The 15,066-nt window shown below is 56.4% G+C and overlaps 1 protein-coding gene across 2 annotated transcripts in view; it reads right to left on the bottom strand.

Annotated features, from left to right (window-relative positions):
- The window catches only part of SCN5A (sodium voltage-gated channel alpha subunit 5), a 96,008-nt gene that overhangs the window by 55,797 nt on the left and 25,145 nt on the right, over positions 1-15,066 (bottom strand). Inside the window, exons 4-9 of one of the 2 annotated variants that reach the window (XM_072793309.1) lie at positions 14,026-14,115; positions 12,735-12,863; positions 6,322-6,413; positions 2,781-3,011; positions 1,215-1,278; positions 180-321 (exon numbers count right to left, since the gene is read on the bottom strand). In XM_072793309.1, the coding sequence (XP_072649410.1) occupies positions 180-321; positions 1,215-1,278; positions 2,781-3,011; positions 6,322-6,413; positions 12,735-12,863; positions 14,026-14,115 (748 nt within the window). Of the gene's footprint in view, positions 1-179; positions 322-1,214; positions 1,279-2,780; positions 3,012-6,321; positions 6,414-12,734; positions 12,864-14,025; positions 14,117-15,066 lie in introns of both variants that reach the window. The other variant, XM_072793310.1, reaches the window with a different exon arrangement.

The following is a 15,066-nucleotide window of genomic DNA, read 5'->3' as shown; positions in this document are numbered from 1 at the left end:
AGCAAGAAGTTTCTTTGCTTGCTGTTCCCATTCCTCAGATGCAAGGGTTCCTGTCCCTTATTCCTTGAGCCTCCCCAGCTCTTGCCAGTGGAGAAGCTGCTGGGGCCTCTAGCTAATCACCTGTGCATCCTGGTCCCTAGCCAGTTCCTGGTGTTCCTCCCGCCCATGCACCCATGTACCTGCTGGTAGAGGCGCTCCCAGCAGTCCTGTGTCATTAGGCGGAAGAGCGCAAGGAAGGCCCAGGCAAAGGAGTCAAAGCTGGTGTAGCCGTGGTCAGGGTTCTCCCCTGCCTTTAGGCACCGGTAACCCTCGGGACATGTCCTGCAGTCAGACACACAGACTCTGTCCCCTGCCGTGAAGGGCCCGCCCCCTAAGATGCTCCCTGGGCCTGACTCATCTCCCTGGGTGGCCCAACATGTGCCCCACTGCTTCATGAGGCTGACTTTCACAAACTTAGTGCCACACGGTTGGTCCTGCTGCCGTGACTTTCCACGCTGTGCCTCCGGCCTGGGACACCGGTTTCGCCTTGTCTCTCCCCATCTGTATCAGCTAGGCCTGAACCCAGCTCCCTTCTGCCCACATGATACACCATCCCCGCTGTGACATGAGTCGCCTCTCCCCTCACAGAGGAAGTGCCAAAGGCCTGGCTCACAGTGATTTCCTCTGGCTGCTTACCCCACAGGGAGATGGGCACAGAGTAGGCATGCAGTGGGGGGGTGGGGGGGAGGGCAGTGAGGCTTGGCTGAATAGCATGAGGCTGAACAGCACGGAGCCTGGGGCAAATGCCAGCCCGTGGGGTGGATGGATGGACAGGCTGTGATTCTGGGGTGGACAGGCTGGGGTCTGGCCACACCTGGAGGATGTACCCCTTTATGTGACCATGCACACAGGCATAGTGAGGGGGACTGACTCACAGAGCTGGATGGGATAGCCTCTCTCCCAAAGAGAGACTGCTGGGCTGGACTCACGAGTGGGGGAGATGGAGGGTGGGGGTGGGGTACTCAGCAAGTGGGAGGGTGCAGCCTCTGTGTCTTGTTAATGTCCTAAGACTTTCCAGACAAATCTCTTTGGCTATAGGAAGGGCTGGAATTTCATACTGAGAGATGTGGGACTGCAGCCCCACAGAGTACCAGGGGACTCCCTCCTCCCCTGCCACCCTCACCTCACCTCACCCCTACCCGGTGAGGTGGCCCTGGGGGCTGGGCACCACATACCCGGCATCAGAACTGTTCCCACACAGTAACACATCGGAGGTGCCATTCTTCAGCAAGTAGTTTCCTGAAAGGGGAATGACCGATGCTGAAGAGCATGTGTGGCCCAGACTCCTGGGGTTCCCGCTTTGTGCCCAGGACTATGGTGGGGGTAGACACCTGAGGAACAACACCAGTTGCTTCCCTGGCCTGCCTCCTGCTCCCCCCTAGATGTTCAGCTGCCAGTGTTCCCCACGCTCACAGAAGACTCAGGGAGTCCCCATAGGGAGCTTCTGTCCCCTGCCCCGAGGAGGACTCAGGAGGATAGCTGGGGCGAAGAGAGGCCCTGACCCAGGAGGCAGGGGTCTGGGCGGAGGCCCAGCTCAGCTACTGAGTCACTGACCTGGTCTCGGCAGGCTACCGCCCGGCTCCATCTGCACCACTTCTCTGTGCCTAAGGTGGTACAGGTGATACCTGCTACTGTCACCGTGGCGTGATGATGCTGCAGTATGCTCAGACGGGGCTGGGGCTGCGCCAGATGCCATATGGGACACATAGTCCTGTCCTCTCCTCTGGCCAGTGGTCAGGCCCCATTACTTAACACTACTCGCCTTAGTTTTAGGCAGCAGTTCTCAAACTGTGGTCCCCACCCCGCGAGAGCAGACAACTGGGACCTGGTTAGAAATGTAACCTCCTGAGTACCACCCCAGATCTGCTGACTTGGGAACTCTGGGGGTGCTGCCCAGCCACAGTATGTGCTTCCTGGAGCCCTGCTGGTACACATGAAAGTTTTAGAACCGCTGCTATTTGGCCACAGCTGAGCCATAAGCAAATTGAGTCACTGAGCTTCATTCCGTTTCTTTTTCCAAAGCGGACTGCTGGTGTAGCGAAGAGGCCCTAACTTCAGAATGTCCCTTGGGGCCTTCAATCTGCCCTTGCACCAGTGTCTACCTTTGAACCAGACTGATGGTCTTGGTTAAGAGAGGTGCTGGCCATTGGCCTGGAACATTGAAAGGCACGTATCACTGAAATGGCCGGAGGGGCTCATGTGACTTCGTACAATCTCCCGGCTTGTTCCAACCCTCTCTTGGGGTTCTGTGGGGCATATGTATGGAATTAACGTCTTGGCAAGGAATTCTGAAGTTGGCTGAGACATCCCATGCCAAGCAGGTGGGACCTCCACTCTGAAGGCTCACAAACTACCCCAGCTCCATGTCCCGCCCTTTCTCTGGCTAATGCTCCTCTCTGGATAGGTAGGCCAGTCTTCTTTCCCTTCTCAATTCTCTGGGGTCAGTCCCCCTTCACCCTCAGCACCTGCTGTCCCTCATCAGCCTCTCCAGCTAACTTCCTACTTCCTGCTCTTCAAGTGTCTGGTCATCGAGTCCAAGAACTCACGAGGGCAGGCCCAAAGTCCTCACCCCTCCCGTCCTCTCCTGGAGTTCCAAAGGGCAGGGGCTGGGATCCCGGAGCATATCTTGGGGTTTCTGGGGGACCAGGTACAGCTTGACCAGCCATGGGGGAAGGTCTATCTCTGGTAAGGGCTGTGTGGCCTCACAAAGCCCGACCCAGGCCCGCAGAGTGAGCCTGCACCTGAGTCGCTGAGGTAGTGGTCCAGTGACTCCCAGACCAGGCCGTCAGCCTCCACAGAGCCGTTGGTGTCGTTGAGCGCCGTGAAGTTGCGGACACACTTGTGTCTCAGGTTACCCATAAAGAGCTGCAGGCCGATGAGGGCAAAGACACTGAGACAGAAGACGGTGAGGACCATCACGTCGGCCAGCTTCTTCACAGACTGGATCAGAGCCCCCACGATGGTCTTCAGACCTGGGGAAGGCAAGAATGAGCAGGGGTGTCACCCACAGGCTCTGTGCTCCTCATTCCACTGGGTGGGGGGCCAGGCCTGAGGGGGTGCTGGGCCAGATGGGCAATCATGAAGCAGGGGCAAGAGAAGGAGGCCTCCATTTCCTCTGCTACTGAGATTCTGTCCTGCCCCCCCCCCCCCCCCACCGGGGTGGAAGTCCAGTCTGGCCATGTATTTTCAGGAGGACCCAGTCCTCTTTGCTCTCCACTAGCCACATATATTAAATGGGTGTGGGAAATGCTGGTTTCTTGAGGAAAAAAAACACTCAAAGCCTGTCCCCATCCGGCTGGTCCCTAGGTATACCTTTAAATATAATCTGCAGAAGGGACACAGGTCCAGGCCCATTCCAGGGCAATGGAAGGGCGCTGGCCATGATCCTTGAGATGGAGAGGCACAGGTCATTCTTGGTAGAGGAATGGGGTGTGTGCTTGGGTGATGGGGGGCTATCAGGAGGCCTGGCAAGGTCATGGTGGGTAATGTCCTAAGGGGTTTGTTCTGGCTAGGATCCCACCTTTGGGAAGGCTTCAAGGGCAGGGGAGGGGTTGACTTACTTTGCATTTTCCTCCTCTGCCCTGTCCCTCCAGGACCCATCCCCTTCCATCCCATTCCCCAAAGCCAAGAGGCTGTGATGTGTTAGTTGCATGGCCCAGCTCCCTGCAGAAGCCAGCACCACACAGCAAAGTGACAGAAAAGCATGTGTAGACACCTTTGGTCTGACACTGAGCTATTGTCCTATGACAAGTTCGAGCAGAGCATCGGGAGCGAGGGGGCTTCTCTGCCAGCAGCAGAGCCCAGCCTCCTGCCCCCACTCCCCAGCCCCCAGGCTCAAAGCGGCCAGATCTCAGATTAAGCTCCATCCATCCATCCATCGTCCAGCTGGTTAATGTGTTAGGAGCACCTGTGGTGGCCGTGCCCACAGCTGCCATGCCCATGACCTCAAGACAGGGAGGCAGCGATGGGCAAACATGGGAGCAGGGGAGGAAGTCCTCCCACTGTGCCACTAGCGCTGCTGCCTGCCCACAGCTCAGAGGCACTCAGCGTGCTCTGTGGAAATCGTCCTGACAGATGTTGGCAACTGCCCTGGGCAGGTGTGGGCCTTGCAGGGAATGGGCCTGGGGTGGTGGTGGTAGTAGGATTCCCATTTGGTAGCCCAGCACACCTCAGCTCTAGCAGAGGTTCTAGGACCCCTCAGAGAGCACACTCCGGTTCTGCTTATCGGGCCTGGAGACCCTGCCCATAATGTATGTGGCAGGCAGCACAGGGCAGGAGGTGGTGGGCAGCATACACTGCCTTAACTGTTAGTCTAAAGGATCTTTAGAGCATCCAGTTCAAGGCCCAGCAAAGCACCTCCTGGTCTGTGGACATAGCATCCAGCGGGGGGAAATAAGTTGGTGAGCATAGATCCAGTCCTTTAAATATTTCTTATATTGATGACAGAGTTCACTTCTGACAAGAATGAGTCCAATGAAGTAACAGGATTCTTTCTGAAAAGACCCAAGAAGGGAAAGGTCCCTGGCATCAACTGGGACACTCTCCTGCCACTGAAGGTCTAACAAGCTGGCCAAAGAGCCCTTGGAAACCAACCCCTCTGATTTCATTTCCATCTTGCGGGAGAGGAGACTGAGGTCTGGAGAAGGCCGAGGCTCTCTGAGCCTCAGCGCAGGGGACACCTCCTCCAGAGAGATTTCCATAATGCCGACCACAGCATTGTTCTAATGACCACTTTCAGGGTCTGCTGTTTGCTTTCTCACTGGGTTGCTGGCAGCTTTGAAGAGGTCCAATGTGCCCGGGCTTAGGTTGGCAGGCTTCCTGCATTACTCCAGGGCTGAGAGATATTTCCCTTTGCTAGCCTTTCTTACAAAACAGACTGGAACATGTCTTTTCTCAACTGCTATGGCCAGTGTGCTTCTCTAATCTTGTGGGTGTATGATGTGAGGTTGTCCCCGGGATCCTAGAGGACAGACCCTGAGGCTTCCAAGCATGTATGTGTGCACCCAGGCCAATGACAACACTCGTCTCCATGGAGGTGACTGTGCACTGGGGGCACGCTGCCCACTTGCTACTGGCTCTTAGTGGGGGTCTGGGCCACTGGAGAGCATGGGGACAAGTGGCCCTGTGCACATCCTATGGGGTTCAGAGGTCAGGAGGAACAGTCTGAGGCTCAGCTTGAACGTAGCATAAGCGGGGGTGGGGTAGTCTTATTAGATAATTAACACCACCAAGGGAGAGTCTGAACGCCTCCAAGGAGCTCAGAGCAGGGCCCATGCCTTCCCCGGGCAGCAAGAGCTACATGGAGATCAAGGGGCCAGGACCTAGGGCTTTCCAAATCAGGAATGGATGCCACCATCTGCTTTAGTTAATTCTTCCCTCAGCTCTGACACCTCCTCAGATCTGTGGCATACAACCTGTCTCCAGCTGCCTTCTTAAAAGAAGTGCCATCTCCAATTCTGAGTGTGGCTGCATTCAGAAAAAGGCTCTGGAAGAAACTTCTGGGCACTGCCCTGTGGGCCATGAAATCATCATAAGCCTTTTGAGAACTTTCCTGGATGGATGGGGTAGACCGGCTTTCTAGAGTGGCCATCCGGGCTTAGAATTCCCGGGTGCAATTGCCAACATCTGTCAAGGAGAATTGCTTCCTGAGGCTACCATGCACGGTTTGCTATACCTCTACCGCACCATGCAGCAAGGGCTGGTAGACGCCAAGGCCCGATGACACCTGTCCGCAGAATACACTCTGTTTCACAAAAGGAGGCGGTGGCGGTGGCGGTGGCGGCTGTGCCTTTGTCACCAAGAGGGGACACAATGCAGGGACTAGGCATTCAGCCCTGAGTTTTCCTTTTTTATTGTGTGTGTGTGTGTGTGCGCGCGCGCACATGTGTGGTTTGCCTCTCCTTACTGGAGGATGATGCTTCTGGCTGAAACAATCCACACGCAAGCTTTTCGCTATTCAAAGCACTGAGCTCAGTTTGGGAAGGACATCATTATCTTGGGAAGAGTCTGGGTTCGATACAGGCCCTGCCAGGGGAGCCATGTGCCCCCCCAGCCTCTGTGAGGGCGGGCTTTGCTTGGGGGGGGCATCCCGAATCATCTCGGGAAGCTGTGAGGGGCCAGCCACGTCCGCCGCCGCCGCCGGACCCCCGCCACCAAGCTCTGGGGAAGGTATTCTGGTGACAGGCACATTCGGAGGGGCCTTCCCCAGGGTCGCCTCAGGCCCGGGGTGCTGGGAAGGCCTGCGTGAGTCCCTCCAGCCTTGGCGTTTAACCTGATTTTCACCTGAAATGACTGATATAGTTTTCAGGGCCCGGAGGACTCGGAAGGTACGTAAGGCTGACACATTGCCCAGGTCCACAAATTCTGTTGTGTATCTGTAACAGGGGAAAGTCACACACGGGACAGTGACGACACGCCAGCAGGAGACACACGGTGGGGGAGGGGAGGAGGGGAGACAGAGAGAGAGTCACTTGTAGCTGAGATCCGAGAGGCGAGTCCGGGCATCTTACCTGGGATAACCGAAATAGTTTTTAGAGCTCTCAGGACCCTGAAAGTTCGAAGAGCCGACAAATTGCCTAGTTTTATATTTTCTGATACATACCTGCAGAATCAAACCACAGTTATTGGGAATCGTAAAGGAGCACCTTGGCCTGCCCGCCCCGCCCCGCCCCCTCCCCCTCTCCCTCGGGCAGGGCAGGGGGTGCTGCGGATGCCCAGGCCTCCCGGGTGTCTGCTTCCTCCTCTCCACCCTCCTGACACCAGGCCCTCGCGAGATGACCTAGGGATGTCTACACAGGAGGCCTCCACACGGGAGGCGGCTCTCTTGGTGACGGTCCTGCGAATAACCGGTGCTCTGCCTTCTTGTCTATGCCCTGCGGGATGGTGACATGAAACCACACGGCGGGGACTATGGCTGGAGACACAGCAAGGTGAATAGGAAAACGGTCTTCCAAGATGTCAGGCTGGGTGACAGTGATGCCGAGGCGGGGTTCCGGTCCCAGCTTTGCTCTGTATCATCCATCAGTCGTCTGCGATCAGCTTGTGCCCAGCTACCCCAACTACCCCAATCTGTGGAGCCTTAAGGCCTGGTTGAGACCATCACGGAGGCATAGCTGGGTCTCTGGGGGCCCAGTCCCCCTCAGTCTCATCCCAAGACCTCCAGAGACCCCCAAGGATGGCCTTGAGTCTTCACAAGAGGAGTGACCTCAGGAGGGAGGTCTCAGCAGGGCTGAGTGGGAGAGACGTTCCATCCTACAACACGGACAGTCATCCGCCTGTGGTCTTCACAGGCACAGGAGGAAGGGGTCGGATTCTGGGGGGCAGGCTGCTGCCTGAGCAGAGTGTGAGGACATGCATGAATGGGCCATGTGACCAGAATGTCTAAGAGCTGGGTGGACGGTGTGTGACCAGGACCATCGGGACAGTGGCAAGTGACTTGTGATATTTAACCAAAGATTTCACATCCAGGATGTCTGACATTTAAGCGAAGGCGTCTGATGTTTAACAAAGGACAGTGGACTCAGGATGTCTGATTTTTTAACCAAGTGTGTCTGACCTGGTATCTGAGTGACATCAGACCCAGGATGGCAAACCAGCGGGGCTGGGTAAGTGTCATGGGTGGGTGGATAGTGCAGCCGGACGCACTCTGCCAGTCAGTCTGGACCCCCAGGCCCTTCTACTTTGCTCAGAGCTTCTGAATCTGCTTTTAAGCTGTGGGTTCCCGCAGGGAAGAACTTGTAGGCTATGTCAAGGGACTCAGTGTCCTGGAGGGAGCTGGGTCCTGCCTGGTCCGGCTCTGACACTGGGCTGACACCAACTTCCTCTATGTCCACTCATGGGGCCCTTCCATCTTCATGGGGCCCTGTGGTCCATGCCTGCTCCCTCCTCACTCGCCACATCCCTTCAGAGATGAGAAATTAGCAGACACATCCTCAGAGCTTTTCTTCTGGCTACACCAGATTCTTTTTGTGTGGTTTCCATTCCTTCCTCTGGACTCACTTCAGCTTGAAAACTCCCAATGAAGAGTACAAGTCACCTCCCTTATTCTGGCCCATATACACCTATTAATTTGGTCCAAGCTCCCTCTCTGCTTTTAATGGCTATTCCATTCTCTGTGATGACTCAGATCCTCAAATTTCTGTCCCACATTCTTCTCAGGTTTCACTTTCCATCCAGATATGGTGCTGCCACAAGACTGTCAGGTTTAGCTCAGAACACTGCTGATGTTGCCATCACATGCAAGCTATGGGTCCAGTCTGCTGGTGGCTCTGGGCCCCATTTCCTGCTGCCGGACAAATAAGCATGGCCTGTGACACCAGCCTCTTCTGGTCACAGGGAGTGAGCAGAGCATTGTGCAGATTGGAGGGAACCGGCTGTCCTTCCTTCGCCCCTCTTGTCCCTCACAGACCCTGTCTGCCCCCTCCCATCTCCAGTGAAGTCCTGCATGTCTGCAGCTCGGATCCTGTGTCTCTGCCTGTCCTACTGTAGAACCCGCCTTCCCACACCCCCAGGCTTGCCCTCCATTCATGGTCCGCCTCCTCAGCAGCTGGTGCTAAGCACAGAGAAGCCAAGATCCCAAGTGTGTGCTCGCAGCAGGCTTGTGAGGCTGGCTGAGTGGCTGAGAACAGGAGTGGGGCTGGTGGTAGGGTGTTTGTGAGGTCAGGACACGTGTGGGAGGGCAGTCCCGACAAGTAGGAAGTCTCGAAGGTGAGACACAGGGCTGGGCGAGTGCTCTGCATGTCTGTGCCATGGGGGCTGCTGCCCTTTTTACTTGGTTCAGAACCTTTGGCCTGGCTGCTTCCCATGTGGGGGCCCTAGAGCCCCAGTAAGGCCTTTCTCAGGGCCCTGGGATGTGTCCTAAGAGACCCTGTATCTGGGAAAGGGCCAGCTGTGGCAGGGGCCAGGCTGGGGCTCAAGCTCTGCCCCTGTCAGGCTGGCAAAACGTTCCTCCAAGCCATTCTGCTCCTTCTGCTCTGGCCAAGCTACTGTGTAGGGGCAGACGGCTGGGTTGGCAGATCACGGGCCTAGGGAGAAGCCCTCTTGGAAGCTGAGGAACCCAGAGGCAGGAGACCCCGGCCTTCCTCCTGCTCCGCCCCCATCTTCCTGCGCAGCTCTCCTGTTGCATCACAAGGCCCCTCCTGGGCTGCTGGGCAGAGGTAGAGCCCACCCTCTCCCGGCTGCCTTCCCTCCCTTCCCCTCTAGGTTCAGTTTCCATAACAACCCCTGGAGGTGGGAGGCCGTGCTAACTGGCAGGTAATGCCCAGCCAGGAGGGGCCCCAGGAAGAACTCTGGCGAGAGGGTTGCCTGGCAGGCCTCCTGGCAACCCCGACCCTCCCACCATCTCTACACTGAGTGTGTGTGTGGGGGGGTGTTCAGGTGGAAACATCAGCCCTGGGGTGCCTCTCGAGCAAGGAGACCTGTTCTAGTTCCAACGCGACTGCTGATTCATTCCCTAATTGTGGGCAAGCCTCAGTTCCCCATCTATAAAATGGAGGAGGGGGGGTTTCAGTGAATGGACGGTTTCTGCCACCCCAGGCTCCTTCGATGATTCTAGGAGCCCCCTCCCCATTATCGAGCCATTCTGACCATAGCAGGATGCATTCCACTGCATTACCAGGGCAGCCGTTTTTTTGTCCTAAGGCAGGGCCACCACCAATCAGAGCTGCCAGGCCAACCCAGCCCAGAGCAGAACCTTGACGTTCCAGTGGGTCCATGCAGCCCCAGGGGAAGTGGGTTGCCAGTTTCTGTGAGACACCCAGGACTTGGAAATAGTCTGCTGGCCTCTGAGTCTGTTCTGCTTTGTTACCCCTGGTTCTCGTACAGAGTGAAGGCAGGGAAGCCTTGCTGAGGAAGGCACACCTGCTCTGTGATTCCAAGCGGAAGAAGCGGTTCCCCGCGGGATCCCGTGGGGATTGAGACAGATTCTCTCATGGGACAAGACAGCAGGACTCACTGAAGGCCTGAGGTCACACAGAGCACCTCCCAGAGGCATGGGCTGAAGACAGGCCAATGCCTGGCTCCTACTATTAGGCAGGGGACCCAGGGTCTGGGGGTATCGCTGCTGTGACACAGTCCTGCTCAGGCTCTGGAATGGGAAGATAGGAAAGACACAGACCCCGGACACGCCTCCCTACTCTGTGGTCTCAGCTGATGATCCTGCATCTTACCACGGAGAAAATTGAAGCAATCAGGAGAGAAATTCTCCTCTCTCATTATCGACTCTACCAACCCACTCGAAATTCTGCCTTCGGTGCTCTTAAGGCCAATGCTCCACCTGGGCCCGTGATTCCCAGCCCTCAGGCCAGCTCAAGGGCTTTGCTCCTGCAACCCGCCCCCTCCATCATCGGGCTTCTCTTCTCTCCTGGATCGTGCCCACCCCCTTACAAAGACACCTCCCGTCTTTAGAAGTGCTCCCTTGCCCATTTTCTCCAGCCCCCAGCACTCTATTTTCAAGGTTTACAGCTAACTCCACAAACAAAATGTCTATACTTGGCCCCGTCTCTTGAGCCCTATCTCATCAGGCGTATGTCCCCCACCATGTCCGGTCAAGGCCATCAGCGGCATCACGGTCCTCAGGGGTGTCACGTCGTGACTGCCATGGTCGATGCCTTGGATGTCTTCAGCCTCCTCAGGACATCTTTCGAGTGGAGTCACGCTCCTGAGCTGGCTTTCAGGACAGTCCTCTGCCTAGGCCTTCCCCCACCCACCACGGCAGTGCCCTCCAGACGCCCCGGCTCACCCCTTCTTTCCTGACCTCGAGATGTTGGAGCATCCCGTGGTACAGTTCCCAGGCGCCGTCCCTTCTCTGGCCGCGCTCACTCTAGATGATTCACTCATCCGGTCTCCTGGCTGCAAGTCTCATCTGCACCCTGATGGCTTCTAAATATATATCTCTACCTCGGACCTCTTTCCTGAACTCCAGACTGGAATATCCAGTTGCCTATTCTGTATCTCACCCTGGATGCTTTCAAATTTAATGCATTCCAATCTAGACTCTTGATTCCGTCTCTCCTTCCCTCCACCAGCTCCTCCCTTCATCCTCCATTTTAGTGAATGGTAATGCTGTTCACCCAGCTGTTCAGGCCAAAACCACTTTGGGGTGTCCTATCAGCTCTACCCTCAAAGTACATCCAAAATCTGACCGTGTCCCATAGCTTTTCTACTTAAACTCTCTGAGAGAGATGTCCCAGCCATCTCTCTCCTGGCTACTAAAATAGCCCCCCAGCTGCTGGGTAAACTTATAATACGTAGCTCAGGTCAAGTTACTCCCTGCTCTCAACCACTGGTGGCTCCTGCCACCCTGGGCTCTTACCACAGCCTGCCAAGCCACAAGTCTGTCCCCTGCCCCCCCGCCTGCCCCCTCCCCGCACTCTGCCTTTCCTCCCACTACACTCTCCCTTGCTCACTTAGCTCTGGCCAGGCCTACGTCTACACTGGCTTTGGGCAAGTGGCAGCATCTGAGCCTCAGTTTCCCCACCTGTAAAACGGTGGGCTGGAGTCAGTTTACAAGCAGAGCGCCTAGAAACCAGGTCCTGGATGCATCTTCTAACCATCAGACTCTCCACTTAGCTAGAAAGCACCCCATCAGCACGGTCTGGCTGCCTACTCTCCCTTCTCTTCCCCCCGCATGGCTGAGCTCACAGGAGGGCTGCTCATGTCTGGGGTGAGGCAGATCTTGTCACAAACAGGTAGATTTAGTGAATCCGAGAATCCTAGAAAGTAAGAACTGAACCAAACCTCTGATACCACCTAGGCCAACACTGTCCTTCCACAAGTTGCTCTGCATGGGCAGAGAGTGTTGCCCTCACCAGCTCTGCTCCCTGCCAATGCGTGGTGCCCAGCCCTGCACACACATCAGGCTTTCCGAAAGGGTTTGATGGCTAAGCCCTGGCCACAGCTCCTGCACAGGAGGCCCACCCTGATCAGTCATCCCTGTCAGAACACAGCACAGCACCCATTGCTGACACATCTTGAGGGGAATGCCTCCACCCAGCCTCGGTGAGGGTCTCTTTTTAGACAAGAAAGTGGGGCCCCAGCCTGCATGGCAGCAGGCCAGGGGTATTCACATTCACTCTCTGGCAGGCTCCTTGGGTGTCCTTGGCATTTGTTTTGTCATCTGTAAAATGGGGACAAGGAATCCCCATCCAAGATACCTCTCTGGCTGGTGTGACGACCCACTGGATCATGTCAGTGACTGGGTGCCTTAGAATGTGCCAAACGTGGAGTGAGTGGAGGCAGCAGATGTGCTGGTGTGCCTGGCATGGGCTCCTAGGGTTGCCCGGTCTTTTCCACACTCCTTCTCTTTTCTGCTGATTCATTCTTAATCACCTTGGAACCCAGGTCATTGTTCATTGTGGTCCAGAGGTTTTGGATTGTAACATTGGTTTCCTCGGTAGAAAGGACAGAGGATGCTAAGCCAGAATCGTAATGATGTCTGCGGAGCACAGGGCTGCCATGGAGCCACAGATGAGCCAGCGGGCCTGACCTCCACAGCCCACCATGTGAGCTGGGGCCCCCATCCTGTCTCCCTCTTGCCACAGCAGTAAGGTGGGCTGCTCTACAGCCACTTGTAGAGAGGCATGCTGACTGCAGCAGTGGGGAGAGGGCCCGGTGGTGGCCCAGGGCTAGAGGTGATGCACACATTCCTTACTACGGCATGGCATGGCACAGTACGTCACAGAGAGCAAGGTACTTACGCCATGACTATCACACTGAAGTCTAGCCAATTCCATGGGTCCCGGAGGAAGGTGAACGCATGCAGGCAGAAGCCTCGAGCCAGAATCTTGACCAGAGACTCAAAGGTGTAAATGGCAGTGAAGGTGTACCTGGGAGGAGAGACACGCAAGGTTTCTCAGGGAGGCTGCTGCCCGCAGGCCAGATTGGCCAGGCTCCTCACACGCAAGCAGGAGGCCTGTACAGCTCCTTTCTTAAGGAGCCCTAGTACGAGACTCTTGGCCATGCCCCATGGCAGAGCTGGAGCTTTGGTCCAAACATTGGACTAATTATTTCATCTTCACATGTTTACTCAGCGTTGCTGAGTGCTCGCCATGCACCCGAATTTTGCATTTTCCCTCCTGCTTATTTTGGCATGAGAAAGACCCTCGACTTCTCTCCTCACCCCAGCCTGGGGGGCCATGCACACAGGCAAATGGTGGTCACTGGGTCTACCCTGTAAGGCCACTCAGATCATTATCACTCCCTCACCCTCGCTTGTGGGTCCTCAGCATGGTCCATGCTCAGCTACCTGCGGGGGCTTGGAAAGGGGGCTGAGGGTCTAACACGTGAGGCTGGGCGGGGAGGCCTGAAGAATCCTGATGCCTAGATGCCAGGACCGTGGCCCACGGACTGGGATGGGAGCCGGCCACACCGGCGCTGCTTCCCTCATCCCCGATGCACTGATGATCCTGTGGGTCCTGTGCGAACACAGCCACAAGACAAGCCACTCTGGTGAGAGAGGCTGTCCCTGATGTTCCATCAGTTCCCTGAAAACAAACCAAATGCCCCAAGGGCCCACCAGGTCTGTTTAAAACTTGTGGGTAAGGTACTTTTCATTTGAGAAGGATGGCCTGGAAGTAAGCCATGCAAAGGGTCACTGGAGGCCGCAGAGGTAGTCCTGAAGTGGGGCCAGCCCTGGGCCTTGCCCAGCTGCTATACCCCCTGGCCACATCCCATTGGACAAGATGTGCCTGGCACACACTAAGTCCTCGATAAATTATCAGGGTTTTCTTTCAGAGCTTTCTCTGATGGGCCCAGTGCTCTTCAGGGTGGGTCAGGAGGGTATCTCCCATTTTTGCCAACCCAGAGAGCTTCATCCTCAAGGCAAGAAGCTGGCAGGACCAGGAGTGGCCAGAGAGGGAAGGGGCTGGGCCAAGGTCTCTCCAGGTGGGCAAGTCCTGCCGGTGACTTCAGGGGTGACTTCTGGGGCCACAGTATGGAATGGAAAAGAAGGGAGGGAGGGCCAGGCTACTGAGGCCTTAAGATACTCACTCGACATACTTGGTCCAGGGTGGAGGGTCGTGCTGGGCCATGAACACGCAGTTGGTCAGGATGGTGCACATGATGAGCATACTGAATAGCGTAGCGCTGGTGTCAAGGAAAGCTGTGTGCAGCGGGCCAGCCAGGCCTCTCCTGCCATAGGGTTCTGTCCCCGGGGTTGTCACTGCCATGCCAGTGCTGCCAGGTCAACGAGACAGGGGCTCCGAGGGGACAGACTGGTTGCCAGTCCCTGCCAACAACTCCCCACTGAGGCCAGCCCTGTCCTCTGCCCGGCACTGGTGGCCGGACCCCTGCCCTGCTCTGTAGCCTCTTTGGGGGCCAGCCACCAGACACCACACCATTAGCAGAGTCCCACACAGGGTCCTGGAGGGCAGGGAGGAAGACCCTCGGGACCACAAAGGCTTTTACCCACAGCCATGGGGGAGCGCCGTCCTTAGCCCCACGAGAAGGAGGCGGGATTTAGAAGCTGTTCCTCAGGGGTTACTGCTGGGGGGAGAGGACAGTGGGGCTCCCAGTTCTCTCCCCTCCCTTCCCAGAGGCTTTTCACCTTTGGCTCAGGACTTCTCTGAAGGAGTGTTCTGCTGCCCAAACTTATACACCCTGTCAGGACACACTGACCCAGACGGCACAGGAGATGGCTTCTAGTACTGCCTCCTGCCCTTCACACGTGCTCCACCTCCTGCTCTCCTCCTCTCCCTTCAGGAAACTCCTAGCTGGGGAACCCCCTCTGAGCAGGGGCATCCCTCAGAATGAGCATCCTCTCTGGGCAGGAGCACCCCCTCTAAGCAGGCTGCTCGATCCCTAGGTGACCACACCCCAGGGCATGGGGCATCATCTCTCTTTAAGTGTGCTGCTGATCCCTCAATGTCAATGCCTATCTGTTCCCCCCCCCAGAACGGGAACTCTTCAGATGTCAGGACTGTGTTGTGGGCATACTTCTGGGCCTCCGGTCTTGAATTGAACTGCCCCAGGCTTGTCTGATCCCTGACTCTCTGGCTCCTTCTCTGCTGCTTCAAGCTGGATGGAGCTCTG

The sequence above is a fragment of the Canis lupus genome, chromosome 22 (assembly GCF_048164855.1).
Source record: "Canis lupus baileyi chromosome 22, mCanLup2.hap1, whole genome shotgun sequence".
NCBI lineage: Eukaryota > Metazoa > Chordata > Mammalia > Carnivora > Canidae > Canis > Canis lupus.
Note: the sequence above shows the minus strand (reverse complement) of the source record. Positions and strands in the feature narration are given on the sequence as shown.